The 13,848-nt window shown below is 46.0% G+C and overlaps 1 protein-coding gene across 47 annotated transcripts in view; it reads left to right on the top strand.

Moving 5' to 3' along the window:
- Positions 1–13,848, top strand: part of LOC112965689 (CUGBP Elav-like family member 4) — a 694,998-nt gene that overhangs the window by 637,370 nt on the left and 43,780 nt on the right. For all 47 annotated transcript variants that reach the window (XM_026064898.1, XM_026064921.1, XM_026064900.1 and 44 more), the window contains 2 exons: positions 5,777–5,924; positions 12,743–12,892. In XM_026064898.1, the coding sequence (XP_025920683.1) occupies positions 5,777–5,924; positions 12,743–12,892 (298 nt within the window). The remainder of the gene's footprint in view (positions 1–5,776; positions 5,925–12,742; positions 12,893–13,848) is intronic.

Consider the following 13,848-nt stretch of genomic DNA (forward strand, 5'->3'; position numbering starts at 1 on the left):
ACACCTCTCTGATTCAGAAACAGTGAACGCACAGATTTGGGTTGGGTTTTCTTTTAGGTTTTGTTTTTTTTCAAAATTTTCAGAAAATTAGAAATCCAAACCATTGTGTATCAGGTTGCAGAAAAATACTAAGACACATGAAACCATGTGCTGCACATTTATTTAGTTTTTTTTTTTAATCTTAATTCAATTTAAATTAAAATTTCAAAGTAGAAATTTCAGTTTCCAAGAAGACATTTTAAAAATTTCTAAAGGACCCTTCTGAATTTTTTCAGAATATCTTCTGTTTGTTTGAAGGCTTGAGGTTTTTCTTGTTTGTTTTTATTTCCCAAAGGCCAGTTAGGTAAAACAGACGTGAATATGTCAGTTCTATGATTTTACCAAATATGAGTCCTCTTACTGCCTGATTGATTGTGTTACTTATCTATTTCTGTCACAGAGATACCATGAGGATTAATTAGTTAAGTGTTTGTATAGAGCATTAGAGTTGGGAAGCGTAGGATGCTGTTATTACTTTTATTATTATTACCGAATGAATACAAAAAGTCAAACAAAACGTCAGGCTGTTCAGAGACAGAGATAGAAAATAACACTGAAAAAAAATGAGAAGGTCATCAGATCATTCAGAGTAAGCTTCCACCAAGGGTAATGATCATGCTATTTCAAAAAAAAGCCCATCAAAAATAATCCTTCCCTCTCCTCTTCCCCTTCTTTGGTTTCACATGTATTTCTTTGGGGGGCTGGGGAAGGTTGACTGCAGCAGCCTTGTCCTATTTCTAGCAAGAGTTCTTGGCCTTGAGTAACTCACTTCATCTCTCCATACACCTAGAGATGGGGTAATATTTCTGTTCGCTGCATGCGGTTGCATGATGCTGGTATCTAGCAGCTCCCTGATGCCAACGGCAGTCACTGCCCTCTTCACCTCACCTCTGGCCATTTGTCCTCAACCCCTCGTTGGACTGATAGCAATTGTGGAGGGAGCCAGTTCAGGGAGGAAAACTGTCAGTAAACGATGTGTCTCTGCGCTGCATGGTTAATGCTCTGCTGGTGTCGTTCCAGAGCTGGGTCTCGACAGTATCGGGCATGCATCTGTCCTGATGCAAAGGTGGTGGTGAGGCATGGGGAGGGACCTGCAGCCTTTAGCATCAGCAAGTTCTTGCATTGGTGTAGCTGTACTGCAAGACTGCATCCTTCCCAGTTTTTTATCTCCTGTATGTCTTAATCTCCCATGCTGCGATAGGACAGATAACCTCATGGAGGTGCCTATCTGTGCATTGACGACAGATGGGGCCTACAGACTGGCTGAAATTTAGCCACTTCAACTTGAGGCAGCAGAAGGTGGGTGAGGTGAATCCTCCACCCTTCTCTGTGGACCAGCCCTCGCACACCATCCCTTCCCATGCTTTGGGAAGGTGATCCCACCCAGTGGAAGGTGATCCAGCTGCCCATCAGTTTCTAAACTGGGATGGGGATTGCAGGTTCGTAGCACTAGAGGTGCTGACCATGGGCACTGACGGACTTGGTAACATCTCTTGGTCTCTGAATATGGTACATATTTGAGCAATAATAATGGCCAGGTTGGAGGAAGGAGGGAATGAATCTGTAAGATTGGGTGGGAAAAAAGTCTAAATGATGAGGCAAAGATCATACCAAGGAAGTAACAGAAGCAAAAGGAAATACGTCCTTTTAGCTGAGGAAGGGAAAAGCTCCTCTCCATCCCCTTGGAGCAGTCTGAGATAATAAGGCTGCTGCCTTTCTGATTAGTGCTCTGTGGCCCCAGCCCAGGCAGGGAAAATCTGCATTTCAAATGGCATATTTTAAAGTACACAATACCCAGGGGTCCTGCTGCTATTGATTTGCCTCTGGTGGGGTCACTGCCTCACTTTCTACAGCTTTATTAACTGGGATCATACACTGGGCCTCTTTCAAAATGAAAGGAGAGTGGATGGGACATTTGTCTTTGGGGGAAGCTTGGGAAGGAGTGGGGAGACTTTTATCTGAGCACACTTGGGAATGCCCCGGAGGTTTTATAAGGGAGACTGGTGACCCTTGCAGGACTTGCCCTCCTTTCATAAATCTGCCCAGAGCCACGCTGGGGGAAAGGGGGTAGGTCTATCGTGTTAGCTTCTTTCAAGGTGACCGCGTTCCAGTTTTCCCACACCCACGGTGCAGCTGTACTCGGCCACGCTGTGACCTTCAGTCGCTGGGCTGAGAAGGCCTTTCTTCCCCCTATCCCTTAACCCTTACCTCTGGGCACTGTGCAGACCGTCAGCGTATTTACCCCTCAAACAAGGGAGGGAAAGGCTGCATCTCCAAGGCATGAATGGGAAACAGGACAGCAGAAGGGTGACGGGAGCGTTGCCAAAGGCTGTGGTCTCTGGATGCGCTTGGGGTCCCCTCTCTAGCCAAGGAAGCAGATCCCATTAGCTATGGTACATGGCTGTATTCAGGTTTGGGATGCTAAACTTCTTCCAGCTCCAGAGCAGACCCAAATTTACCCCACAAGGTGGCTCCAAGGGCTGTAGCAAGATGCATGTCCTCTGGGTCATGAAGTATAGGGCCCTGACTTGTTGTTTCTCCGTGACAGGGGGATTTACAGCCCTCCAGAGCAGCTCGGGTATCCCCAGAGTGCTGAGCATAACAGAAATGAGGGGGCCACTTCCTGCAGGATACCTCCTGTAGCAGAAGCAAGTGAACCCAGTTTCCCAAATCATAGGTTAGGGGCTTAATTATTACCTTGTTTTTACTACATTAGCTTTTTAACCCTAAGTTAAATTCAACCTCTTTGCTCCTCAAGCTCCTGATTCAGTCTCTATGGGATTATGGCCATTTTTGAACAAATGTTTCACTGAAACCCACCAGGCTTTAGACACAGTAATCAGCAGGTTAGGAGCAGTTTTGTTGTTTTCATGAGGAGAAAGAAAAATCCTTCTTCTTTCTCCCTGAAGATATGTAACGAAAATGCATGAATGACATTATACTGCAAGAAATGGCATGCACGTAGCCAAGGCATATTCTCCAAACATGGTTCTTCCAGTGCAAATTTATAAGCCCTCTGAATATGCAAGAAGCCGCACATTCAGGTTACTTAGCAAACCAGGAGGAGCACCTTCCACTATGGAGTTAACTCTGAACAGCTTAGAGACATCCACAGGCAGGAAAAGAAGTTGCATAAGCCATAAATAATGTCACAAGTGATTGCTTAGCTCTGTTGAGTGCAAAATGGAGATTGTCTTTGGAGTAGTACAATCATTTGTACTACCAGTAGCAACGCATTATCTCAGCCAGGCTTATAGATAGAGTCCATCTCGGGCCTGTTTCTCTTTGCAGCACAGGTGAAATACAAGCCAAAAAAGGATTAATACTTTTCTTTCGAACGGTTGGGAACTAAGGTCCAAAGATATCTGCTCAAGGTCAAGCAAGGTGTGGGAATGATTTCATCTGACTGTGTTGGTATCTGCAGCTGAAATGATCACCTTGGGCTCCACATACAGTCAATAGGCAAAAACAAAGCTGCAATTCATCTGCCCAAAGGCAACTTGATAAAGAGGGGGAAACATGAATCTTGGTCTAGACTCCATTGCCTGTTATCACATCAATCATAATAGGGGATCAGTATGACCAGCTCAGACAAAACCCTGTCTGTATTTAGTTAACTGAATCTGATAGACAGTGAAGTCAAAATCATAGTCCATCGTCTGACTGTAAGGAAAGCTGTAAGGAAAGTCTCTGATACGAGGAGTAGGTTGTTGTCTGCTGGGCAGGCTGACCACAACGCACATGTGACCAGCTGTACATCATTCTGTGTTTTGGGGGTGGGCTTGTACATGCAACTCTGGTCAACTTTGGAGGAATAGAGAAAAGTCAGCAAAAGCCAGACTAGGATCAGCAGTACTAAACAGAACCTACAGGTACTGGATCTCAGCCATCATTTACACAATCAATCAGCCATGGAGCCAGTTATATCCTCAGCTTTCCCAAAGTGAAATGCCCAGCACAGGAAATGAGATATGGGTCAGTAAACACAGAGCACTGGAGTCAGTCCGGTGTTAAAGATGGACAAATTCCCTCTCCCTCATTGGCATATTTAATAAAATCACCTGCTCAGTTCCTCATCTGGAGAATAAACTCCAACGATGCCTAGAAACAAATGTACTCCTTAAAGGGGAATCAGCACTGTGCTATAATAGAAAAGATTGTCTAAACACTCCATCAGTAATTACAAAGAACAGGATATCACTAATTAAAATGTGAAAGTGTCTTATGCAGGGTATAATAGAAAAGGGTAATTAACAACCAAAGGGGAAGCCACCACCTTGCCACCAATCTGCATTAGGTTACAGAAAATAATACTACTCAATTTGTGTAATAGAACTTTTCATCTGCAGATCTGAAAGCACCCCTGTGTGGGGAGACAGGTATCCTCTGCCCCATTTTGTTGCTGGGGAAGCCAAGGCAATTTTACACAAGTTGCCCAAGATTTTACAGCAGGTCAGTGGCAGAGCACCCTACTTTTTTCTGTACTTAGATGGTGATGAGGAAATTGTCAGCAGTTGAATAAGTGTGGCAATTTCAAGGATTTTTTTTTGTTTTTTTTTTGTTTTTTTTTAGTGTGTATGTTTAGGAATGGCTAATTTGGCTAATATTTCAATATTAAACTGACCAGTAGGGAAGAAACTAGTCCTTGCCAGGACTCTAGAGTCTGTTTAATGATGAGCAGTATGTCCCATGTGCTTAAACAACAGCATCAGATGGTGATTTCCTGATGGGAGAGACAGTGAAATCACAGAGAGCAGCAAAATAAAGACACTCACTGTTCTGGAGAGAGCAAAGCCATGAGTCATGTCTAAAATCACTGTAAGAAACCATTGTTTCCTTCTCTGCCATTATCTTTAAGTCACACTTTGCCAGGGAGTGGGGGATGAACAGAGTGAAGTTTCTCTCTGCTCCTCCTGTTTTCTACAAGCTTTTTCTAAGCCTCCACCATCAGTCATTACTGGTGGTCAGGTACAGACCCGCGGGACCTCTGATGCACCTCATCTAGCTCTTCGCACACATCCAGGGAAGGGAGGCAAGAACCAGCTCAGTCCAGGTACTTCTTCACACCAGGAACATTTTACAAGCTCATTGCAGCCTTTCTGTACACATTAACTGGGCTGTCTTTGTGCTAGGTTCAGAGTATAAAATAATGATGGCAAAGTCTGGTTTTAATGTAAGAAACATTTCCACTACACAAAACCATTTGCCACCCTTCTGCTCCAAAATCCTCACCCCAAAATGCCTGAAAATAGGGCCCTGATTCCCCGACTGCTCTTTGCAGATGCCCTGAGAAAGGCAACACTTTGATGACTTTCCGGAAAAAATATCAAGATTAAGAAAATCATCCCGGATCAAAACTAAGGGATTTTCCCAGCACACAGTATTAATCTTGCTAGAGTGGGGGAGCTCCCCTCTCCTGTTTAGCTCTTCGGGGAGTCCCTCTGCTTGGTTGTGCTGGAGATAGATAGGTGCTGTGCCTGGGCTAGGTTGGACTGAGAGGTCTGGTCCTGGTTTTGCCGAAGGCCTGTCGGAGGCCTCCCAGCAGCGTAAGAAAACCTGGTATTTGCCACCTACAGATGAGAATAAACCAGGGCCTCGGCCCTACTCCCACAGCGAGAAGGAAGGCCGGGGGGGCGACAGACGTCTGGAAAGGGGTGGATGCCCCGCGGGGCGCCGCTCCCCCGGGCTGCCCTGCTGGTGACCGCGTGATATTTTTTCCCTGCTCTCTTTGTTCCAGCTGATGCAGCAGCAAGCCGCGATCATGGCGTCGGTGGCGCAAGGTGGCTACCTGAACCCCATGGCAGCCTTTGCCGCGGCCCAGATGCAGCAGATGGCGGCTCTGAACATGAACGGCCTGGCGGCCGCCCCCATGACACCAACCTCAGGTAAGGCCCCGCGCCGACACCGGGGGGTGGGAGGCTTGGTGTGCGCCCGGCGAGGCGCATTTGTGCCCAGTTTTGTCCCCATCGCATCCAGAGCTTGGACCACCACTGCTTGCAAGCTTTTTGCCTCCAAGGAGCTCCACCTCTCAGCCCGAATACATAACAGGATCCGATAGTGGTGGCTTTTGGCCTGTAGATGCAGAGCACCGGGTCCACAAGCCCTTTTTTTTTGCTCAGGGCCCATTGGAGGCCTCCAAGAAGCATAAGAAAAAGTAACTCATAAAAAAGGCAGGGAGGGATTCATTAAGGTCCAAGATCTGGATCAGAGCCAAATCCAGATTTCCGCCTGGGATCTGAGGATCCTTTCTTTGGTGTCTCAGTCTGAGCTGTGGTGGAGGGCTGAGCCGTGGTGTTTAGTTCCAGATCTGAAATGTCCATGCGAGACCCAGAGAAGCAGCTCTCATGCAGAGTGTGGGCAAGAAGTCCTCCCCGCAGTCATGTAAAGATCTGGGGAGGGATAAACAACAGACATCAACTGAAATACCCCGGCTGGTGCAGAAAGCTATCAAGAATATGAGTACATGAGCTAGGTTGGGGTAGACTGGAAAACACCCTTCTCCTCCTTCTCCTCCCCTCCTTCTGGGTGCTAGAAGAAAACAGACAAATTAAAAAAAATACCAGCTGCGGTTCTGAACTGCAGCAGGAACTGAGACAAAAGAGCAGGCAGGAAAAGCTGACCACATCCCTCGTGAGACCTGCAGAACACGCTGGTTGCCAGCTTCTCCCTTGATGGGTGTCTATTGAAACCTCAGCCTTGCTGGTGATGGCCATCAGAAGCGAGGAGTGGAGCAGGCCATTTCCTTTTGTCTGGAAGCTTCAGGATGCTTTAGGCCCCCCAGTTGAAAAATATTAATAATTGTCCTGTCTTTGTGCCTCGTTTTCCAAGCTTGAGGAGTGGGAATTAGCAGGGATGCTAAAGGTGTTGTTGTGAGTCTGACATTATATTTAAAAAGGGCATTGGAGTCCCTGAGCAGCAAGTGTTAACAGAATTGCAAAGCATGGCAGAGGAGAGGGACAGCGAGGGAGGGAGCTCTCTGCAGCAGTCAGGGGCCATATGCAGAGACCTGAGAAGTGACGAGGCCAGCATGGGGGGACAAGGAGGGGGCATGAGGCAAGAGGATGGAGGTGGACATCACAGAGGAATCTCATTGTAGGCCATGTTCCCCTGGAGCACAGTGTAGGCATGAGGGGACAGTTTGGGAGCACTGCTGGGACTGTGGGAGCTGGGGATTTCTGAAGGAGGTGGGATAAACCCTAACAAATGTGCAGCAAAAAAGGGTGAGGGTTGGGGGGGGGGGGGAGGAGCGTTTCTTCTTGTGAGCTGGGGGAGATCCTGAGGCTGGGGTGCACACAGAACCCAGACTTCACTGCCCCACCACCACCCAGCTCTAGATTGAGACTTCTTTCCCCAGCAAACGGGTGGCTAACAGCCCAGTTTTGATTGTTGCCCTGCTGACCCAGTATCCTGTTCAGAGCGTTGTGACTGCTTATCACACAGGCTGCATAGCAGTGGTGGGGACGGTGGGCAAATGGAGACAGAGAGCAAAGCAAGTAGATTGCAGCACTGAGGGTTTTTTTGCACAAGGTCATCTCCTCAGGCTGCTGATCCTTGCGGGAAGTCTGACTGAGTCCATCCCAGCTCATCCCAAGGCACTTCCCCAGCATACTGCAGCAACCCATGGGCTGCTCTAATTTTGTTTGGTGGCTAAACAGCTCCAGACTTCTGATATGGCAAACAAGGACTTCTGGGACTCAATGGAGTCACAGCTATGACCCTTTCTCCTCTTACACTACTTTCCCTTAGCTCAGAGCATCTTCCAAATGGCATGAGTAATCCCCCAGTGACCTATGTTGGTTTATAGATGCACAGGGGGTCAATGCTAGTGCTTCACAGCCAAAGATGAACAAAATAAGGTTTGTGGTGACATGAAATATCTTTAACCTACAAGATGAACTGTGCTTTTGGACATAAGCCTTTCCCCTGTGGTGAAATAAAAGGAGAGGAGGTATTCAGGGAAGATCCCTGATGCTACTTGCAATGCAAATATTTCATAAGAGGGGCTCTGGCTGCCAAAGCAGAGAACCGGGTAGTCCATGAAGGGTTACCGGGATCTGGCTAGGCTGTGAGGGGTTACAGGAAGCCCATGCTAGGAGGTGGGTTGTATGATTCAGGGAACAAAGAATTAAGCTGGAGGTGGAAAACAGACTTTCCTGGGGCTTGAAATACAAGGAAATCATTTGGGCAAGAAATAAATCAAGGAATCTGCAGGGCTGGGAGTAGTCATGCAGTGGTCTGGAGGGACATAACAGCAGGGATGTGTGTACATATGGCAGGGCAGCAGCTGGGGAAAGCAGAACCAAACCACTGGAGGAAAGAAGTGAGAATTTGGAGAGCTTGGCAATATACTGCTGACTCGGGTAGAGGAGCGGCAGACTCCCTGGTGTACCTGCAGATGGCCATTTCTGAGGGACAGATTGGGATATAAAGATCTCATGGGTGATGCTGGTTGTACTTAGTGAGCAGCGCCAGGATGGGACTGTGGTCAGAGTGACATGGGATAGCAATACCCTTGTGTGAACCTGAAGCATCAAGCTGGTTTGGGAAGAACCAGCTCATCCAGGGGTTGGGGTGAGGGGTGGGAGAAGCGAGTTTTGCCTGAGCCAGCCAGGGGTGCAGGCAGCGCTGGGCAGAGCAGGATCTGGGCCTGCTACAGAGGAGAGGGAGGAGAGGACAGAGGCAGCTTTATTGCTGAACACGATGGAACCCATGGCAGCCCTGGAACAGGAAAGGGCTTGTTGATAGAGTAGCCAGGAAAGATACCTTGTGGCTGGGAAACACTGGACGGCAGGGGGATAAGGCACCTCAGTGGTGTAGACTTGGGACCATTCCTAAAGCATCAAGGTCTGCTAACCTCTGTCGGCCACAGAAAACATCCCTGTTCACACGGAGCTTTGCACCTCTTTGCAACCTGTAGCTGGGAACAATGTCAGTGCCTATGGGGCCTGATACCTATCTTTCCCTTTGCTTATATTAGAAAATGAGGGAGAAAAAAAAAAAAAGGAAGGAAGGAAAGAAGACAGGAAGGTAGGAAGGAAAGAAAGAGAGATCTTATTCCCTACCAACTTATGGATAGCCAAGGAAAAGCACTTGACTCAAAAATCTTACACCATACATTTCAAAATATATGTTTACACAACGTTAAATATATAAACAACAAGTCGATGGAGCTACTGCAAATCCAAATAGGAAAGTGGCTTAATTATATGTGCACCCTATAAACCCTCTGCTGGAAAGATTATCATATTTGCATTAGCTAGATTTGTTTTGTGTTGGTGGGAGCAGAGAGAACGTCAAACAAAGAATGCCTGGAATTCAAATGCTCTCAGGGCCTGAAAAGCTTGAATCCAGGCTGTCGTTTGTGATGGCCCCACCACAAAAGAACACAACCTCTTTTGCATATAGATAAGTCTTGAGAATGAGTGAGTTCTGTGACATAGGTGTGTAAATATCAATACAACAGCCAAACTGTGTGCCTGCCATGATATGCAGCACATGAAAAATATCCCAGTTCTTCTTTTGTGTAAGTTCTACATCTCTTCTGAGGTGCCCCATGCCCTTCAGGGACTATTAAACTCTCATTGTCAGAGTATGGGCAAGGAAGGCTCATGGTCTTTACATGCTTTCCAGAGCACCCATGACTGGTCATTACTGAAAATGCAATGCTGGGTTAAATGACCCCTTGACTTATTTCATGGCAGCAGATTTTGCACTCTCCCTACGACATATTTTCAGTCATGGAACCTATGCACTTTAGCACTGTTGCATTGTTACACTGAATGGGTAGCTTCCTTCATGACAAACCTCTGTAATGGGTTGTGGAAATGTCCATTCACAATTATTCCTTGGGTGAAATGTTTAGACTTTGAAATGACTCTGTGTATTACTGCAACACTCCCAAAGCTTGTGATAAGATGCATAGAAAATGTTTCACATATATCTGAGCAGGCAAGACTACAACACTAGCAGCGATTCCTGAGTAGCCAGGAGATATTTGAAGCCTTACATGAATTCTCCTGCTGGCTTTTGTTAGCATTCAGAAAGCCAAATGGAAAATGATCATTCTGTTTCATAGCAGGATTTCCAGTCATTGAAGTATATCTTTGTTCTGACTTGGAATGAAAATGAAACATTTCAAAGTTCTCTGAAAAAAAGGCATTAGAAAAAGAACTTGGAGATTTGAAAAAAAAAAAAATTGTTTTGATCTTTTCTAAGCAGAAGGAAAATTGTTCTAGGAAAAGGACACCAGTAACCCAGAGGTCCTGGAGGCTCTGAAAGCACTGGCTGAGCATAGCGCCTTTGCGCTGGTATCTTCAGGCCTCTTCAGTCCTCACCTCCCTCCAAGTCTACAAAGCAAGCTGTAGGAGCCAGAACTTGCTTCTCCTGCATTCCTAATCCAGCTGGTTTTCTGTGCTTCCCATCCTCAGGACACGACCATGAGTTCATGCGGATGAGTTCCCAGGACATGGGAACTTCAGGAGTCTTGGATTCAGGCACAGCTACCAGACTAGAAACAGGGTTCATATCGCTTAACTTTAATCATCTGCAAGTTAGATGTTTAGTTTAAGCTAGCCTTTTGGCTTGCCTGCATGCAAAGGAGAGCAGCAGGTAGTCCCAGAGGATAATTTCAGACCATGATAACTTTTATGCTGTCTACTGGCATTTTGAAAGGTCCCCATCAAAAGTCACGTTTAGCTCCCACAGTTGTCTTCAGTCGCAAGGATGTTAATTTGACAGCTCTGAAAGTTCAGTGCAAGTTTTTCATTTCTCCCATTATTGGTATAATCTGGGGGAAAAGTGAGTCTGTGTAGTTTGATGGTGGCAACCCCATCATATGACCATATGTACTATACCACTTAGTGTTAATTGGGTGGGAGGGCTAATAATGAAAGTTCATTTAGTCTTCCTTCCYTCTCTCCTCCCTCCCTCTCTCCATGCTGTAAATCTGCATCTGGTATAGCTGGAGCAAGATATCTCAACCTGGGGATGTAATCCACAACTGGCATGCACCACTGCCATTTGCTTTCTGTGGTGGCATTGTGCCAGTTTTACTCCAGCTACAGATCTGACCTCTCCAGGGGTTTTCTTTATAAAAAGAAAATTAAAGAATTGTGAGGAATATGCCTAAACTTCCTTACGCACACACAAAACAGCAAGCACAAATCCCTTGCTGCAATTTTAGAAAAAATGACTTACATTGTCTATGCAAATAGAGGAGAGATCCAGAAAAGCAACTGAAATTTTAACTAGCCTTTGTGATTTGCAAGCTGATGGCATATGCTAAGAGCATTGCCTTTGGACTCTGGTTGCCACCACTGGCTCCCTACACCTCCACAGAGGACATTTTTAAAGGCCAACACCATTTGAATACGAAAAGGGGAGGCAGTAGCTTGTMTGTTCAGGGTATCAGAAATGAGCTGAAATATTGTCTGTTTCCTGGGCTACTCAGATAAGAACACATTAAGACAAAAAGCTCATGTATCTGTATTGACTCTTTTAAAGCACCAGCACAGATTTAAACAGTTGTTAAAGCATGTTATTGGACTAACCCATCACTGAACACTGCTATGGTGAAAAAAAAATCTACAATCGGTTTAAAAAAGGGGTTCTTGCACAAATGGTACTTTCAGTCAGTAACATACTGTGACATGGAGACATATTGCCAAAGATAAGATGGGGAAATTTTAACTTCACACTTAAAGCTGGCAAGAGAGAAGTATCATTTGATAATTATTGAAAATTTATTTTTGGTCCCAAAAATATCCTGAATATGTTGCTAGAAGAGCAGAACGTCCAGTCACTATAAAAGTACATAGGAGAAGATGATAAGATAGSAGAGGATTCAACTGTCTCCTCAGAATTTTAATGATTTTTACCAGTGGGTAATAGGATCCTGCCCAAAACATAAATAAAGGGTTACTGAGAAACAGCATTGTTGCAGTCCTCCCCCACCTCGGATGGGATAAGGAAAGAGGGGAGGGATGTGATTCCATGAAAGAAACAAATCTAGTCCAAATTTTGCCTCTACTGACTGGGAGATTTCGTCTAAAACTCTACTAAGTGAGGCTTGGGCTGAACAGCAAAGCTAAAAAACCTATCACTGGCTGCCTTTAGGCTACAAATAGACCTGCCAAACTTGTTAAGATGCTGAAGAAGTTCAGAGTAAAGCTATATATGAGACATATACATGAGAGAGTGCAGACAGACAGCCCACAAAGCTGACATCTCCAAAGAGAAACTGAGAGGAGCTCTTGTAGAAAGGTGGGATTGAGGGTTTGCCTTTGGTGCTAAATGATATCTAGGAGAGAAATGCCACATTATTTAGCAATTAAACAGGGCATACTCCAGGGAGAGCGTTGGGGAGAAAGGGGGATATTTCTGCTGTGTTCCATTGCTTGACTTCAGCTCTAGTCTAGAGACAATGATCACCAAACAAAAGCTTCATTCTGTTGAAGAAAGTTTTGCAAGCTTTTCTCATGTTAAGTGCTTTCCAGCTAGAGTAGCAATGGCAAGCCTGGCCTATGACAGTGCAAGCAGTCCCTTTCTCTGTGAGATAGTTTTGGGTAATCCTGAGACTTATTCTTTCTTGCATTATTAGAAGGCCTCCAMGTAGTGGTGACAGCTGTCATGTCAGTAGCTTTCTGCACCTAGTTATTGCCTCCAATACTTACCAGCTCTTGTTTTGTGTTCTCCCCACTTGCAGGTGGAAGCACGCCTCCTGGCATAACTGCACCAGCTGTGCCTAGCATCCCATCTCCAATTGGGGTGAATGGTTTCACTGGCCTCCCGCCGCAGGCTAATGGGCAGCCCGCCGCAGAAGCCGTGTTTGCTAATGGCATCCACCCTTACCCAGGTAAGCCAGACCGCTGCCATGCCCACAGCCTGCTCCTTCAATCTGGGTTCTCTCTAACATTGGTGCTACCTCTTGGCTAAGGGTTGGGATCCATCTCACCTGACTGCAGGTGTCTAAAAGTTATACATTTAAATCTGGATGACAGGCCTCTAGGCTGCATTGGGGGTGGAAAATTCTCTTGCTGAAGAATGGAGTGCTCATCTGCTGTATGCCAGAAAAACTTGTCTGGTGAATACAGTCAGGACACCCAGTATCTTTTGCTATAGCTAAGATTTGAGCTGGGACCTGGCCAACCTATGCTGGCACATCTCCCAGTTGGACTTCATAGGGGGTTGCTCTTGGCTAGTCTTGAAGGAACAGTGCTAAGCCTGTGCCCCAGAGGGTTTCCATTTGCATCTCTTGGCGTCCACCATCGGTTGCTTCCTCCAGAGTTCATTTGCAACCAGTGGGATCTGGGAGGGGAAGTCCAGAGGGGCCGCATGGCTGCTGACCTGAACTGCTCTGTGCTGCGGCTCGCACATGCAGGCAGCGGGCGTTGGTTCCTGACTGCACCCAATCCCTCCACCTTACTGAGACTGAAGTTCCTTTCGTATAGCCACAGAACAGGTTCAGCTTCACCTTTTTGGGGTGTACCACTGCACAACTGCTTCTAGGATTCAAACACTGTGACTAGTTCAAAAGATGCCAGAGGGTGACTTTGCAAGCCCTGGCAACCAGGAATGAATCAGGGTCATTAAAGGATACACACCTACACCTATACCAATACTTATAAATATATGGACTATGTGAGGCTGTAGTCACCAAAAACTCAGGAATTCACAAGCTCTTAATGTGCACCTCCATTTTTTCAGGGTCCTCAGGATTTGAGATATCCATTTACAGCTCCCTCCTCCAAGCTATACTTCTGCTAGGAAGACATTCCTTACCATTGCGATACACRTACTACTAATAATATA

The sequence above is a fragment of the Apteryx rowi genome, unplaced genomic scaffold (genome assembly GCF_003343035.1).
Source record: "Apteryx rowi isolate R43461 unplaced genomic scaffold, aptRow1 scaffold_221, whole genome shotgun sequence".
NCBI classification, from domain to species: domain Eukaryota; kingdom Metazoa; phylum Chordata; class Aves; order Apterygiformes; family Apterygidae; genus Apteryx; species Apteryx rowi.